Below are 17,998 nucleotides of genomic sequence, written 5' to 3'. Positions count from 1 at the left end.
AAAAAAAAAATAACAAAAGATAATTGTAGTGCTCAAAAGCTAACCCACGTTGGAAGGAAACTCCAAGACAGAAGTGTAAAAACATCTTTTCTCCACAAGAAAATAACACTTTTCTTTCAATATTTTTAATCGTCAAAAACTCTCTGAATTTCATTCTCTATTCATTACATATAGCATGTACTCCTCCTACCAGCTAATAAGGAAAGTCTCTCAAAAACAACAACTGCTCATCCGGCTGGGATAAGTTGCTATTTTATAATTCTACAATTATTATAATTAGTAGCAAAAAGAAAAAGAATAAAAGCAACTGAACAAATAGAAGGCAAAATCTAACTCCAAATGGGCAGCAGCTTGGTCCACGCTCAGAATAGCATAGGTTGCCATCTATAGTGAACTTTGAATTGTAATCTTGGAGGATCATAGATGCAGCTTCTAAAATGAGGCAATAATAGTAGCAGCCTCTAAAATGAGGGTTCTTGGTTTCACGTCCAAAAAGGCAGCTGTAAAATACTTCCCATTCATCAATTCCTAAGGGTCTGTTCAGTTGCGTAGCGGAAACGGAAAAGAAACGGAAATGATGTGGCAGTGGGAAAAGGAAAGGAAAAGAAAGCAGAAGGAATGTGCATTCAGTTGCCACGAAACGGAAAAGAAACAGATAAGAAACTAGCCAATTAACACCAATTAACACCACCACAAACAAACCCACATTAAAAACTATACAAGCCGATTAAGAAACTAGGCTGAAAGCGTTTTAACCGAAACCACATCTTCAGAGATCCCAAAACCCCAAACCAGACAAGATATGGGAGAGTGGGAGAGGGATGCAAGAAGAAGACTCCAAAACCCAAAACCACAGGTTCGTTTGGGAAAAAAATAACACATGAAAACCCCTCCCTTCTTTTTGTTCTCCTAAAAACTGAAAACCCTTTCTTCCTTAGCAGGGAGATGAAGAGACGAGAAGATGACGCCAAAAGGAGGACAAGCATACCTCGATCGTAAGCTTGGAGTGAAATATCTACGAAGAAGGAGGATCGCCAGAGGAGGAACCTTGACGGAGACGGAGGGCCCTTTTCTGTTTCCTTTCTAAAAAAAATGCACAACTGAACATGCCTTAAGAGAGTAGGAAAGGATACCCAAGTTGCTAATTTCAACAACCAATAAATTAGCAACTATTGTCTTCGTTTTGACCGAGGTAGGAAGGAACGTGGACCCCATCTAGGATGCTCTCTAGGACGGTCCATCGATGCCATGTGGGCATGGATGATGCACTTGTATGCTCCTGCATCAGTCACCCCTCTAGAAGAAAAGTCGACCTCAAGTTTGGTTCAATGTTGGCAGTTTTGGGGGTAAGGATCATGGTGGCCGCAACAAATTTTTGTCTCGCTCTGACTTCGAACTGAAGTTCTTTCCAGCAAATCTGATACTTCCATCGTGCTATAAATCTGACACTTTTGGGTGGGGGATAGGAGTTGATTCGACTTAAAAACTTGCTCTCAATATGCTCGTTGAATCCAGGTGGTTGATGTAGAAAGAACCCGTCACTATTCTCATCGGTTGGGCAATCATTGAGGTGGGGCCAATCTTTGTCCTTCACATGATAGATCTACTCATTTACATAGCCCTTTGACTTTTGGAAGCATTCCCTCAAGTCCTCGAACTTACACTTAAGGCCTTGCAAAGTTTGCTCCATTCCGAGGCGCAACTCCCGTTCTTCATTTAATTGGCATGTCAAATTTTCTACTTCACAATCCAATTTGCCATTGGTTATCTTTAGATCTTTCATTGGTGGATGTTGATGCTTACAAGAACGATGGCGAGTGATTCAATTCCTACAGGCTTGTTGAATGACATATGTAGCCCATTTGATTCTCAAGTAGTTGTCACAGGCGATTTTTTGACAAACCCAACTTTGAATAATAATAGCAAAAGTAACTTGACTTTCGTGTTCCTTCTTAGCCCGGTATATTCTCCCTGTCTTTTGAATTGTAAGGCATGCGGATTTCTTTCTAGCAAAGTCCTTGGCATTTTAGGCTTTTTGCTAACGCATTTTTCTAGCCTGAAAATCTATAGCCTATTGATATGTTATCGGTGCAAACATTTTCAAGAAACGGCCACATACCTCCTCCCAATTATCAAATGGTGGTTTTCTCGATTTGCGTCATTCTTGTTCCATTTGTATCCATAAACATGTGGCGCGATTGGCTACTGTAAGCCCAATGGTTTCCATGGGTTAATCATTCACCTTACCTTTTTCTTTTGATGCTAGTAAACCAAATTGATTAGCATTTATGGATTGATGTGTTGCTTTGAGGTGTTGTGTTGTATACAGGAATTTTATGTCATAATCGCCATTACACAACTCTTCACAACACATGGCTTGTGGATCAAGGAGCAAAGGAACCAAGAGCTTGCACCTACAGTGAAGACATCCTCATTTGAAGATGTTTAAATCAAGAAGCTCATCATGAAGATTCCACAAGTTCCTAGCAAGTGTCAAGAAGGAGCTTGGAGTTCAACATGCCATGGTGACACCTCCTGTACCTCAACATGCATTGAAGATTGGAGGAAAAGTCACATTAGCCATATCAAGTTGAAGATGTTCACTCAAGCTGAAGAAGTCCTAGAAAGTGCAAAGGAGCCGACACATTCCAAGAAGACTCATAGTATTCATTTTTAGAATGTATTTGGAGTCCTCTTGATTTTATGTTTAAATGCCCTTTCAAAAGGTTTTCAAATGGTTTTCATACTTAACTTTTTATATCTTTGAAAACCATAAGCACACCAAAAAATGTGTTTGAAAACCTAGGACTTCGCCCTAGACCATGGCCCAAAAGCCCCTGATTTTTAAAGTTAAAAATAAAATTTCACACAAGGCCGCGGTCGCCAGATAGAACCTGGAAGTCCAGAACATCTCAAAATTTATCGGGCCGGTCGGCCGTGCCAATTCGGTCGACCGCGGATTGATTTTCTGAAAATCCAAAAAATATCCAAGTTGGGCTTGGCGGACGACCGCAATGGGATGGTCGACCGCATATAGGTTTTTGAGCCGAATTTTTAAGTTAACAGGTTAGCCTCGCCAGCCGACCGCCATGGGGCCGGTCGACCGCGACGGTAAGAAATTTGAAAATATAAAAGGGCGCCCGATAGGGGCAGGTGACTGTGGTGGCTCGGTCGGCCGCCACGGTCGGGCAAACTAACCGTTGGGGCGTTTTCTGCTTGACTTTTTTAAGCCAGTTATTTACAGTTTTACCCCAAACGGTCATATTTTCAAATATACTATATATACATGATTAAAACCTATCTCTACAAGCTTTTGAACATTTGAGAAAGATCAAATCCCATTTCTCCTTCAGCTTCATTTTGAAAATCAAAAGCAAAACCTCTTTGAACAAGTATTTCCACATTCTTTCAAGAGGCACTCCATAGGGCTTTTCTTTTGCTTATTCTTGGAGTGATCGTGAGCTTAAAGTTTCTAATCAGCCTATTAAGAGGCATTGGGAGTTTTTATTTTTCTTTGTTCTTAATTGAGGGTCTCCGATTCGGCCCGTTAATAGTGAATCCGGCATATGAGGGTTTGTCCCCTCGCCGAAGGCTTCTTCTAGATAGGCTTCGCTTTGGCCCTTGAGAATGGAAAAGTGGGCTTCGCTTTGGCCCATGAGAATGGAAAAGCAGGCTTCACTTTGGCCCTTGAGAATGAAAAAGCTTGGTCATGTAATGGCTCATTGATCCGGCCTTAAAGGAGGATCGAGATAGTAGAACTCACACGCGGACGTGAAGAGTGGAGTAGGTCTTGTGATAGACCGAACCACTATAAATCTTGTGTTCATTGTCTCTCTCTCTCTCTTCCTTTCCCTCTCTTGCCCGTGTGGTGATTGGTAATCTCTAAACTAACTTATATTTGTGATTTTGATTAAACAAGAGTTAGTAAATGCACTTGATTGAAATCGTTAAACCCTAAGCATTATAATATGTATTTAAACAAGGGTTAGCTAAATGTGCATGATTAGAAAGTCTAAACCCTAGCTTTCATTGATATACTTATTTGAACAAGGGTTAGACTAATTAGTGCTTAATTAAATGAATTAATTTTTAATCTTCCCCTAATTAAGCCTAAAATTTTTAATTGACCAATTCACCCCCCTCTTGGGTAGTCACATCTATGTTTCATTTGGTATCAGAGCTTAGGCTTTTAAAGAGATTTTTAACTTTAAAAATCTACAAGAGAAAAGATCTGTGACAATCCCTATGAATTTTGAGAAAGGTCGATCCACCATAATTCCTCCATTCTTTGATGGAAAGAATTATGGAGCTTGGAAAGCACAAATGCTAGCCTATCTCAAATCCATAGATCATGATATTTTAGATGTCATTAAAGAGGGAATTTCTTTTTTAAGAAAATGCACTAAAGGTGATATGAAATTATTTTTCTTAAACTCAAAGGCTATGATTTTATTGTATTGTTATTTAACTCCAATCATTTTTTACAATATTTCATCTTGCATCAATGCAAAAGATATTTTGACTTCATTTGAAAACACTTTTGAGAAAAATGTCTATCTCTTTTCAAATGATAAAATTTTCAATCAAAAAGAGACTTTACAAAACTCTTTTGCATATGAAAGTTCTTTCAAACATTCTATTTTCGATTTGAAAATTCAAATTGAAAATCATAAATTGAAAATAAATGAATGTTTGAAAAGAAACGGAAATTAAGTCAATTGAGCATATTTTTGATAAATAAAAATGTTAACTTATTTCAAAGATGTAATGCCTTTGAGAAAGAAATTAAAAGTCTTGAAATCACAAACATTGAACTTGTTAAAAAATATAAACATGTTTGTGAAAATGAAGAACAAATAAATGAAAAACTCTCTAATATGAATCAAAGACTTCAAGAAGAAAAACATAAACATACTTCTAAGTCTTATGATTCCATTTGTTCCTTATCTATCAATCATTATTATTGTACTAATTATGGTAGATCTGGACATCACAATTCTGAGTGTATGCTTAGAATTGTGAAATCTAACAAGTTTGTTTGGATAAGAAAAGGTATACTCCCACAAACAAACTTGGATTGAACCAAAGGGATTTGGGTTCCAAAAGAATCCCTTTAAACTAATTAGTGAATGAGTTAGTTTAGGGGCTATGCTAAATTATTTTATCATTCACATTCTTGCTGGATACTCTAATTTATTGAACACTCTTTGTATCTAGTTTTCATGAGCTTAGATAATCATCATTATACATGTTCATAATTGAATGTATCTTTGCTCATTGTGCTTAAATGATCACATCTTTTTCTTTCTATAGTCTAAAAATAATTCATTAATATATTTTATCTTAGACTATATTTGTGTGCTTTATTGAATATTTTTTTAGAAAGCCTATCTAAGTGCAAATCACATCACTTGTGCACTTAGCATCCACAAGACAGTCTACAATAGAAAATTCAATGTAAAAACCATATGTGTGCTTTCATGAAAATCAATCACTTTTCTTTGCCCTTGAGTTCAAATTGATCTTTCAAGTTCATTCCCTTCATTCTTGAACTCCATTTAGGACAAGTTTGGCATTTCCTTGATCTTGGTATATTCAACTTAGATAGAATATCATTTCTAGCAAGATTAAGTGTTAAAAGCCATGTCTAAGAAAATCCACTCAAATCCTTTCTTAGACATCTCTTATGCCCATAGGTGAGTAAGTATGTTTATTACTATGCACCTAGTTGTCCTTTAAACCCATTCTTATGTGCTTAATGATTATCATTAAATGTATAATAAATCTTGATGGGTTAAATTGATGTATTCCAAAAAGGCTTAAAATGAATATCCTCTCATGACTAAGATAAAACTATATAGTCATAGTAGTTTATTTTGGAATGCATGTGTCCAAGGTGTTCTTCACTTGACATTCTCTAGAAGTCCTTGGATTATTCTCTACAGTCCTGCATGAATATATTTTTCTTGTAGAGAATTAAAAATGATTCTAGATTCAATGTATGAAACTCAATTGAGTAAAATTGAAAATGTCACAGGAATCTAGTACCATTATTGGGCAGTTTTTCATTATAGTAGTTATCATGAAACACATTGTGATGGGAACACCTGTTTCCCACACATCTTGGTTTTTCTTGGGCTTTTTGCACTCTGTGCTTAAATGCCCTATCTTTTATATAATGATTTGTGGATATAGGCATAGATGTTTGGATCATGATCCTTGTGTCCAAATATGGTAGACTATCCATGAATGCTCTCACTTGTATGAGCCATGGATGTGTCACTTAGACATGGGATTCTATTGATCCCTTTTATATTGTCTAAGTTCTATAGATTTAAGCTTATTTGATAATCTATATAATCTATAGTTATTTTCTCTTGTATGCTACTAGGTACATGATAAAGATGGTAAACTTAAATTTAAAAACTACTCAATTGGTACTCTTAGGCCTCTTACCTTGTAAGTTGGAGAGTATACACACATCTTTAAATAAAACATCTAATTATTTAGTTTCTAGCCAACATCTTAACCATGATAAGTTGTATGTGCCTTGTGTGTTTTACATATATACATATATTATTAACACATATTTCGGGGGAGCATGTGTTGCTAGGTTGTCATTTCTTTTGGTATTATATGACTACCTATAAGCAATCATGCATTTGTAGTCCAACGGTAGTTTGTAAATCATTCATTTTAAAATCCCTTGGTGTCCCTTTGGTTGGACAGCCCTTTGGATTTATACACTGTATGAGTCACTTTCAAAGGGAGAGCTATACATGCTCAATGTCTGTCCATCCATCTTATCATATGATGTTTGATGTGAATCACATATGATAAGTACACTCATGTGGAGCCACATTGTTCCATATGTGTTGTAGCTAGGATTTGTCTTATGCTTACATTTTGAGATCATCTCTCATTTTTGACAAAATCCCTTAGCCTGTGCCTTAATGACATATCATCTTAGGCTTTATACTTATCTTGGATGAACTCATTTGATATCATTATTTCCAATGATAAGTATCTTGTTCTAGAGTTTGAAAAATCTCTAGAACTCTCATTCATTAGGTAGTGCTTGAGATGATCATTTCATTGCCTTTGAAGTAGTCTCTTATCATGTGCTCTTAAAAGCTAAAGACATCTTGTATACATGATAAGTTCTTTGGGAGAAAAATCATGATATTATAAATTGAGCTTTAATTGTAAAATCTCTTCCATTTTTTGTTCATGTATATAGAACTCTGTTGTGCTCTATCTATATATATATACATGTTCCATTATTTGCCATGGATATGGTATTTACTTATCTATTTTTATATTCGTGTGCTTTTTTTATCAGACCATATTCATTTCATTTAGTATATCTTTTGTCTGATATTCCTTCATTCACATTTTAAATGAAAAATTTTGTTAAATAGATTAATAATGAATGGTTAAAGGTGTAAAATGGCAACTCAATTGCCCTATGTGTTTGAGCTATTATATTTAGCCCATATGCACATAGTCAGGGGGGGCTTTAATTTCAAATCTCTAGGATAAGCAACTTCTGCTTAAAAAGTTATTTTATAAGTTCAGAGCATATCCATGCTTTGAAATAGACTTGTCTGCTCATTGCCCAAGAGTTCCAAGTTCAAACCCATCACCTTTTCAACCATTCTACCTTGTCATGCCATATATCATAGGTTTTACCTAGGGCCTCTGACAAATACATAGGGGGAGAGCCAAAAGGTATCATATTCATGTTTATATAGATCATTATGATATGTTTACATGATCTATTGCCCCCATATTTGTGCTTAACATATATATATTTTTAAATAAAAAAAGGGCTTATCATGCACTTTACTTTATTTTTCTATTTTGATAAGCATCATATGAGCTTTAATACAATATCATATATTAAGTTAATAGCTTTAGATAAGCTATCATTATCTTGATACCCCACTTGCACTTTCACTTGCATATCCATACCTTTTTACTGTTTTCAAAAGGGGGAGAATTTTAAAAATTGATTAGGTATTCCATATTTTGTATGCACCACATACTTTACATTATCCTTTTAAACTAGCGAATATAATGAGGGGGAGTATTGCTTCATTGTTTATAATGTTTAATGCTTATTCATCTATTTGTTTAAAATCTCCTACCTCCCTAATCAATTTGTTTGCCACCATAAAAAAGGGGGAGAATGTAAGCCCAAGGTTTTCCATGGGTTAATCATTCACCTTACCTTCTTCTTTTGATGCTAGCAAACCAAATTGATTAGCATTTATGGACTGATGTGTTGCGATAGCTGTTGTGTTGTATACAGGAATTTCATGTCATAATCGCCATTACACAACTCTTCACAACACATGGCTTGTGGATCAAGGAGCAAAGGAACCAAGAGCTTGTACCTATAGTGACGACATCCTCAATTGAAGATGTTCAAATGAAGAAGCTCATCATGAAGATTCCACAAGTTCCTAGCAAGTGTCAAGAAGGAGCTTGGAGTTTAACATGCTATGGTGACACCTCATGTACCTCAACATGCATTGAAGATTGGAGGAGAATTCACCTGAGCCATATCAAGTTGAAGATGTTCACTCAAGTTGAAGAAGTCCTAGAAAGTGCAAAGGAGCCGACACATTCCAAGAAGGCTCATAGTATTCATTTTTAGAATGTATTTGGAGTCCTCTTGATTTTATGTTTAAATGCCCTTTCAAAAGGTTTTCAAAGTGTTTTCATACTAACTTTTTACATCTTTGAAAATCATACACACACCCAAAAAATATGTTTGAAAACCTAGGACTTAGCCCAAGACCATGGCCTAAAAGACCCTGATTTTTAAAATTAAAAAATGGAATTTCATACAGTGCCGGTCGACCGGGTTTGCCGGGTGACCGGGAGATAGAACCTGGAAGTCCAAGACATCTCGAAATTTATCAGGCCGGTCGGCAGGGCCAATTCGGGCGAACACGAATTGATTTTCTGGAAATCCAGAAAACATCCAAGTTGGGCTTGGCGGACGACTGCAATGGGACGGTCGACCGCGGATAGGTTTTTGAGCCAAATTTTTAATCTAACAGGTTAGCCTCGCCGGACAACCGCCATGGGGCCGGTCGACCGCGACGGTAAGAAATTTGAAAATATAAAAGGGCGCCCGATAGGGGCAGTCGACCGCGACGGTCGGGCAAACTAGTTGTTGGGGCGTTTTCTGTTTGACTTTTTCAGGCCAATTATTTACAGTTTTACCTCAAACGGTCATATTTTCAAATATACTATATATACATGATTAAAACCTATCTCTACAAGCTTTTGAACATTTGAGAAAGATCAAATCACATTTCTTCTTCAGCTTCATTTTTGAAAATCAAAAGCAAAACCTCTTTGAACATGTGTTTCCACATTCTTCCAAGAGGCACTCCATAGGGCTTTTCTTTTGCTTATTTCTTGGGAGTGATTGTGAGCTTAAAGTTTGTAATCAGCCTACTAAGAGGCATTGAGAGTTTTTATTTTTCTTTGTTCTTCATTGAGGGTCTCCGATTCTGCCACGTTGGAGGGAAACTCCAAGAAAGAAGTATAAAAACACATTTTTCTCCACAAGAAAAGAACACTTTTCTTTCAATATTTTTAATCGTAAAAAACTCTCTGAATTTCATTCTCTATTCATTACATATAGCATGTACTCCTCCTGTCAGCTAATAAGGAAAGTCTCTCAAAAACAGCAACTACTCATCCGGTTGGGATAAGTTATTGTTTTACAATCTGCAATTATTATAATTAGTAACAAAAAGAAAAAGAATAAAAGCAACTAAACAAATAGAAAGCAAAATCTAACTCAAAATGGGAAGCAGCTTGGTCCACGCTTAGAGTAATATAGGTTGCCATCTATAGTGAACTTTGAATTGCAACTTGGAGGATCATAGCAGCAGCTTCTAAAATGACGCAATAATATCAGCAGCTTCTAAAATGAGGATTCTTAGTTTCACGTCCAAAAAGGCAGTAGTAAAATACTTCCCATTTATCAATTCCTAAGAGAGTAGGAAAGGATAGCCAAGTTACTAATTTCAACAACTAATAAATTAGCAACTGTTGTCTTTGTTTTGACCAAGGTAGGAAGGAACGTGGACCCCGTCTAGGATGCTCTCTAGGATGGTCCATCGATGCCATGTGGGCATGGATGATGCACTCGTATGCTCCTGCATCACTATCAGTCACTATATATAATATAAAGCGGCAATATTTATTCAGGAAAATGTTTTCAGCGCTCCAATGTTTTGATAAACATGTGCTCCACATGTTTGTCGTGTAGTATTTAAGTGCTTTAAGAGCTTTTTGAGAAGCGTAATATTCCTCTGACAGCCCTTTAAATACTACACGACAAAAGTTGGTGCGCATGTTTATCAAAACATTGGAGCGGAGAAATCATTTCCCTTTATTTATCCATGCCACATTGGTCGTGAAAACCCTTTTTGGGGGTTGCCAAACACATTATGACAATGGTTATTAAGATTTGTCAACGGATTGGAGCCATTACCAATGAATATATTTTTTTGCATGATAGTTACATCGTTTCCCTAAAAATCTGGGAAAGAAATATTTCCTTCATAAATGTATTTTTTTTGTTGCAATTTAAACAAGGCCTTAACGCTTGTATATCCATCTAGTGACTTGAGTGGCTTACATGCAAACCACCAAATTAAAAAATCCTAATGGTTCAGGTACGATGTGCAAAAGCTCACGGAGACAATTACTGTAATCAATTGTTTTTTTGCGGCAAATCAATGTTGGGCCTCTGAAGACAAGAAGTTCTGAATACTGTTGCAGATTGGGACACACTGCCAACTTTGATTGTGTGCACTAGTATCATTTTCCCATCATATAAGCTCCTCTTTATCATCCTAACAAAAGAGATGCAGTCCACTTGGCCCAATGAGAACGGGACGGTTCATGACAAAATCTACAAATTAAGCCATTATCAATTAAGATTTCAGAAGCCCAGTCCTATCATTATCATCAAGTGGGACCTCACACTTCTCTGTCGATCTTATGATTACTATTACAATAATAGAATACTTTGACGCAATTTGATAAGACGTCTGACCTACCAAGAAAAATAATTTATAAAACCTAGCACATTCTACTTAGATCATACGGTTGTGCTGGTGAATACACGGCACAAAATAGAGGATAATTCTATTTTAGTTTTTTGCATGTCCATTGGCATGAGAGTTCTGTCAGATGACTATTAATTTTATTAATTTTCTAATGATTATTGAAATATATCTTTTCATCTTCTTTAGAATGAGTCAGCTAGAGTTGGGTTCTTAAAAATAATGATTTTTTTTTTAATATAAAAACAAACAGCTCCTGCTGTTGAAAAAACAGACCCTAAGAAGAAATCTTACAAAAAACCCTAAACCCTGATTTTTTTTTTCATTCTATCATTTCTTGCTTACAAAAATTTGTACACATAATCAAACGAAAAGCAGAAACAAAATATTCCAAGAAATTCCTGATACAGGCTCTTAACTACTGGTATTGGCGACAGTGCATGTGGGCTTTGTTTTGGAAACGCTGAGGATCCGCACTCATTGATGGGGTATAAAAACAGCAGCCTATTAGCTGTCGACACGTGGCCCAAAGAGGGCCCACCGCAGATCTCACGTCAGCAGGGGTAGTTTGGTAACTAGCAGGGGTAGTTTGGTAATTACAGAGTAGGTGAGCTCGAACCTATGGCTGGCCGACACCTGTCCTGGAGCAATAACTCCCCAACTATCCCAGTTTTCCCTATATAAAAGGGCTCCCAAAGCTCATAAACAGGGTAATAACTTCTCACTCACCACTCTTAAACTCGCTCTGCACTCCTGCTCATACTGACTTGAGTGTCGAAGGGCCTGTCCGGAGTAATACTCCGGGTTGGTCATTCTGACCTCGTTTGGTCTCCTTACGCAGGGCTCAGCTACTCAGCTCCCTCACCTCGGCTTCTCGGGTCCTCCAGCTCGGCTCTTACGTCACTGTCATATCTGTTACCGATTTTAGGCCTAACAGATTGGCGTCATCCGTGGGATCACGGACTAAAAGCTATTCGAATCCCCTATATACTAAATGGCAGGACAAAAGAGTGCTCGGGTACCGACTGCACGGGCTACCCGAGTCGCGATACCTCGCAGGACCCGGAGTGAGCGAATCGCCTCACAGGTGGTGGCTACCTCTGCTACAACCGAGCAGAGCCCTGCTCGCTCGGAACACCTCAATCCTACGCCCACTCCGGATCAACTTCAAGCTTTTTTTTCAACAGATGACCGATCTTGTCGGTCAGTACCAGCAACTACTCCAGGCGCCTCCCCAACCTCCTCCAGAAGCTCCACGACCTGTCTAGGAAAGGTCGCGCGCTCACAGGGGAGAGTCAGCGCGCCACGATGAAGACCGGACTCACCACTCCACCAGGCGAGTCCATCACTCCAGATCAAGGCATGCCCATACCGAACCCCACCGTCACCGGAGGTCACGGTCTCGCTCTGCACAAAAGCACCGAGCCCATGAAGACCAAGCGCCACAAGAAAAATCTCGGCCTCGTCGAAAGAGCCCGAAAATTCAGTCCGGCTCTGCGGCGAACCCATCGGTGGAGAGAAACCGGTCACTAGACCGGCCAAATCATAGAGCTGATCCAATTCTACGAAGGATGGAGGAAATGGACCACCGCATAGAGGAGCTGGCAAAAGATCAGGGCCGGCCTGCGTCAAGAGCGTTCTCAAGCAGAACGCCGTTCATCGACGATGTTATGGGCGCCCCAGCGCCCAGAGGATTCAAGATGCCAACTGTCCCGCAGTACGATGGGACAACTGACCCTGTGGACCACTTGGAGACATTCAGGACAATGATGCTCCTCCACGGTGCGTCAGACGGCTTCCTCTGCAGAGCATTCCTGATGACCCTGACTGGTGCGGCAAGGGACTGGAACTCAAGGATCAAACCGAACTCCATCAGCAACTTCGATGACTTCGGGGAAGATCTGGTCCGCCACTTCATGAGCAGCCGTAGGCCAAGGAAAACAACAGCATCCTTGATGGCCTTATGGCAGGAGGATAATGAACCTCTGAAAGCCTTCGTCAGCGCTTCAACAGGGAGGCACTCCAAGTGCTGAATCTAGACCCCTCAGCCGCTACAAACACGCTTCTCGCAGGTGCTAAATCTAATGATTTCCGTCGAGCAGTGGCCCGCCGGAATCCGCACTCTCTAGCAGACTTAATGGCCGGGGCAGAGAAATATATATCAGTGGAAGAGACACTGGCTGCCCTGGACTCAAATCGGAGGAGAACCTCTGAGGACAAGAACCCTACTAAACAGCGTAGGGATGACAAGGCCGTCAGAAGAGAAAAGTCCCCCCAGAGGAGGGAGGAGAACTTCACCCCTCTCAACACCTCCCGCAGACACATACTAGCCGCTATCAGTAGAGAAGAGTTCGTGAGGTGGCTGACCAGAATGCTCTCTAAGAGAAACAGGAGAGAAAAGTCGAAGTACTGTCGGTTCCACAGGGACCACGGTCACGACACGGGCGAATGTTGGCAGCTCAAGGAAGAAATCGAGCAGTTGATTGGTCGGGGCTATTTGAAAAAATACATCCGAAGTGACGACCACAGAAGTGAGCGCAAAGGGAAAAGTCCTCAGGGCCGGAGCCCTCGACGGTCACAGCCACCCCCTGCCCGAGGTCAATCTCCGCCGCCATCCAGTTCACAACCAGAGGCACACCGATCCCAGCCAAGGGGAGTCATCGGCACGATTATGGGCGGACCCGCCGCTGGGGGCACATCATCAGCTGCAAGAAAAGCATATGCACGCCGAGTCAACGACGTGCACACGTGCAGCAAGAAGATGAGGACGGAGAATGAGATCTCCTTTTCAGATGCGGACCTCGACAACCTGATACTGCCACATGACGACGCCCTGGTCTTAACCATGCTCGTCGCAAACTGGGAGTTGAAGAAAATCCTGGTCGACAATGGGAGCTCGGCCGATATTTTGTACTATCCCGCTTTCGAGAGAATGATGATAGGTGATGACCGCTTAAGGCCGGCGAACTCAGATATATTCGGTTTCTCAGGAGAGGTCGTCAAGGTAGAGGGACAGATCGAACTCCCCGTCCTCGTCGGAGAGCCGCCCTGCCAAGCTTTCGCTATGATCAACTTCCTGGTAGTGAGGGCCACTTCGGTCTATAATGCTATCTTGGGACGGCCTGGCCAAAACCTGATCCGCGCCGTCGCGTCAGTGTATCACCAGAAGATGAAGTTTATTATGCCAAACGGCGTGGGAGAAGTCCGGGGGGACCAGCCGCAATCCAGGGAGTGCTATGCAATGGCACTCAAGGGCAAAAGCGCGGTGGAGTTGTTGCCGATTGAGATACTCGATCTGAGGGATGAAGCTCAGGGAACTCAGCCCGCCGAAGACCTCATCTCCATCCCCTTGTGCAAAAATGATGATGAGAAGGTCGTTCAGATCGGCTCCTCTCTAGACAGCGGCACCCGGCACAACCTCACCCAATTTCTTCAGGACGACGCAGATGTCTTCGCATGGGCTCCCGTGGACATGCCCGGTATAAACCCGGAGGTCAGCATGCACAGACTTGGTGTTGACCCAACCTACTGGCCGGTGAGGCAGAAAAGAAGACACTTCGCCCTCGAAAGGCGGCAGGCGATTAGAGAAGAAGTGGAGAGGCTCTTGAGAGCTGACTTCATTCGAGAAATCCAATACCCGGACTGGTTGGCAAACGTAATCCTGGTAAAGAAGACAAATGGAAAGTGGAGGACCTGCGTTGATTTCACTGATCTGAACAAAGCCTGTCCCAAGGACAGCTATTTGCTCCCAAAATCGATCAGCTCATTGATGCCACTGCAGGTCACGAACTACTGAGCTCCATGGATGCCTTCTCCAGATATAATCAGATCAGAATGTATGAGTCAGATATAAAGAAGACTTCCTTTGTAACCGACCAGGGGACCTACTGCTACTGTGTCATGCCCTTCGGCCTGAAAAATGCCGGGGCCACGTATCAGAGGCTAATGAACAAGCTCTTCTGGAACCAGATCGGCCGCAACATGGAAGTCTATGTCGACGACATGCTGGTCAAAAGCCGAAGTGCGCAAGATCACGTCTCCAACTTGAAAGAGACATTTCAGGTCCTGAGAGAGCATAAGATGAAGCTCAATCCCACGAAGTGCACCTTCGGCGTCAGCTCAGGAAAGTTCTTAGGATTTATGGTAAGCCAGAGAGGGATAGAGGCCAATCTAGAGAAGATCAAGGCCGTGGTGGAGCTCACTCCACTGAAAACAAATCAGAGAAGTGAAACGGCTGATAGGAATGGTGGCCGCTTTAGGGCGCTTCATCTCAAAATCCGTAGAGAGGTGCCTGCCCTTTTTCAACACAGTCAAAGGGCTCAAGATGGCGCCATGGATAGAGGAGTGTCAGGCCACATTCGAAGATCTGAAGCAGTACTTATCCTCCCCACCACTATTGACAAAGCCGGAACCGGGTGAGGCGCTACTCTTGTATCTGTCCGTGAGCCCCCTGGCTCTAGCAACTGTCCTAGTTCGTGAAGAGCACAGCCAACAAAAACTGGTCTATTATGTTAGCAAAGTCCTGCACGATGCCGAAGTCAGATACCGGCGGGTCGAGAACTTGGCCTACGTCCTGATCATGGCAGCCAGAAAGTTGAGGCCGTACTTTCAAGCTCACACAATAAAGGTCCTTACTGATCAGCCGCTTAGGCAAGTTCTCCATAAGCCGGACACCTCAGGACGACTCGTGAAATGGGCCGTGGAGCTAAGCGAATTCGACATCCTGTACATGCCAAGACCAGCAATCAAGGCTCAAGTGCTGGCAGATTTCGTGGCTGAATGCACCATCCCCCAGCAGATCACCGAGCCCAAAATTGTCCAAACCCCAGCTGCGGGAAAGGCAATCGCAACTGATGAGCGAGCAGAAGACGGAACGAAAACAGAAATCATCCCCATATCACCAGCAGAATAGGATCCATCGACCGCCGAACCGCTCTGGGAAGTGCACGTGGACGGATCTTCGAACAAGGGCGGCTGTGGAGCTGGTCTGGTTCTAACCGAGCCGGACAACTTCACTTTAGACTACGCCCTGATGTTTGGATTCCGCGCATCCAACAATGAGGCTGAATATGAAGCCCTTCTCGCCGGAATGAATCTCGCAGTCCAAACCGGCGCCCAAAGACTGAAAGCCTACTGTGACTCTTAGCTGGTTGCAAACCAGATTCAAGGGATCTATGAGGCCCGCGACGAGCGCATGATCAAATACCTCTCCAAGGTCTGCCAGTTATCCAACAAGTTCAAAGGTTTCGAGGTCATCAAAATCCCCAGAACAGAAAATACAAAAGCAGATGTGTTGTCTAAGCTGGCCGCGTCTGGATACACAACTCTCTGGAATTTATGTATGGAATTTCTCCAGAAATCCAGTATCGAGAATAAGGCCACTGAAGTAATGCAGGTGGAGCACGAGTCCTGCTGGATGGACGAGATCATCGACTACCTACGTAGTGGGAAACTACCTGAAGCCAAGAAAGAAGCCCGCAAAGTGACACAAAGAGCAGCCCGATTTTCTCTGGATGGTGAGAACCTGTTCAAAAGGTCCTACACCCTCCCGTACCTAAAGTGCCTCCGACCCAGCGATGCCGCGTACGCCCTGCAAGAGACACATGAAGGTATTTGCGGCGAGCATCTAGGGGGCAAGGCCCTGGCAATCAAAGTGTTGCTGAGAGGTCTGTACTGGCCCACATTAAGACAAGACGCACTGACCCTGGTCAAGAAGTGCGAGAGATGCCAGAAGTTCTCTCCCACCATTCACCAGCCTGCTGTGTCTATGGCCCCGATCATCAGCCCACTCCCCTTCGCAGTTTGGGGGATGGACATCTTGGGCCCCTTTCCACCGGCCTCCGGAAGGCGCGCGTTCGTAGTAGTGTCCATCGATTATTTTACCAAATGGGTGGAGGCTGAAGCTCTAGCCCAGATCACAGAGCAGAACGTACAGAACTTCTTTTGGAAGTCAGTGGTTTGCAGATTCGGGATCCCCCGTGTCTTGATAACAGATAACGGTAAACAGTTCAACTGCCGGAACTTTCGAAAGTTCTGCTCCGACTTGAAGATCGAGCAGAGGTTTACTTCAGTAGCGCACCCGCAGACCAATGGGAAGACAGAGGTGACGAATAGAATCCTACTGCAGGGGATAAAGAAGAGGCTGGACGAAAAAGCTGGCCGGTGGGCAGACGAGCTCTATCATGTCTTGTGGGCGTATCGCACCACCCCGCGCACACCAACGGGGGAGTCACCATTCAACTTGTCCTTTGGAACAGAGGCAGTAATACCGGTCGATGTAGGCACCCCGTCTCCCAGAGTCACCAACTTCAATGAACAGCTCAATGGTGACGGGCTCCGTGCAAATCTTGATTTATTAGAGGAAGCCAGGGAAGAATCCCGAATCAGAGTCGCCGCCTACAAGCAGAAAGTGTCCAACTATCATGACTCCAAGGTGCGCCCCAGAGAATTCTGAGCAGCGAATCTGGTCTTAAGGAAGGCTGCTATCTCCCAACCAAAGAAGGCCGGAAAATTCTCCCCGACCTGAGAGGGGCCATACCGAATAAAAGAGGTGATTCGCCTGGGAAGTTATAAGCTGGAAACACTTGAGGAGCAGCTACTACCCCATGCCTGGAACTCAAAGAACATCTGCAAATACTATCAGTAGTAAGCTACCCGGCGTAAAAGTGACTTTGTAAATATATACTGAAATGAGAAGCTCTTTTGCAAACCTCTTCGTACTCCTCGGAAACCCAGTTCGCTAAAACTTGGGTACTCATCAAATTGGAAACCCAGTTCACTAAAACTAGGGTACTCGACTCTTGGTTCGCTATGGCTCGTCTCCGCAAAGACCGGGAGCGCACTCCTGGTCCGGAACTAGTCCGGATGCAAAAACCAAAGCTTCTTGGAAACCCAGTTTG

The 17,998-nt window shown here is 42.1% G+C and overlaps 1 protein-coding gene across 1 annotated transcript; it reads left to right on the top strand.

Moving 5' to 3' along the window:
• The first annotated feature begins 16,293 nt into the window (after positions 1-16,293).
• Positions 16,294-17,553, top strand: LOC143859650 (uncharacterized). Its single transcript, XM_077370302.1, has 2 exons — positions 16,294-16,708; positions 17,093-17,553. The coding sequence occupies exons 1-2, from the start codon at positions 16,294-16,296 to the stop codon at positions 17,551-17,553; spliced, it is 876 nt and encodes a 291-aa protein (XP_077226417.1).
• Positions 17,554-17,998: the final 445 nt, after the last annotated feature.

The sequence above is a fragment of the Tasmannia lanceolata genome, unplaced genomic scaffold (assembly GCF_043159265.1).
Source record: "Tasmannia lanceolata isolate RefF3 unplaced genomic scaffold, GAP_Taslan_0.1 ptg000035l, whole genome shotgun sequence".
Lineage (NCBI taxonomy): Eukaryota > Viridiplantae > Streptophyta > Magnoliopsida > Canellales > Winteraceae > Tasmannia > Tasmannia lanceolata.
Note: the sequence above shows the minus strand (reverse complement) of the source record. Positions and strands in the feature narration are given on the sequence as shown.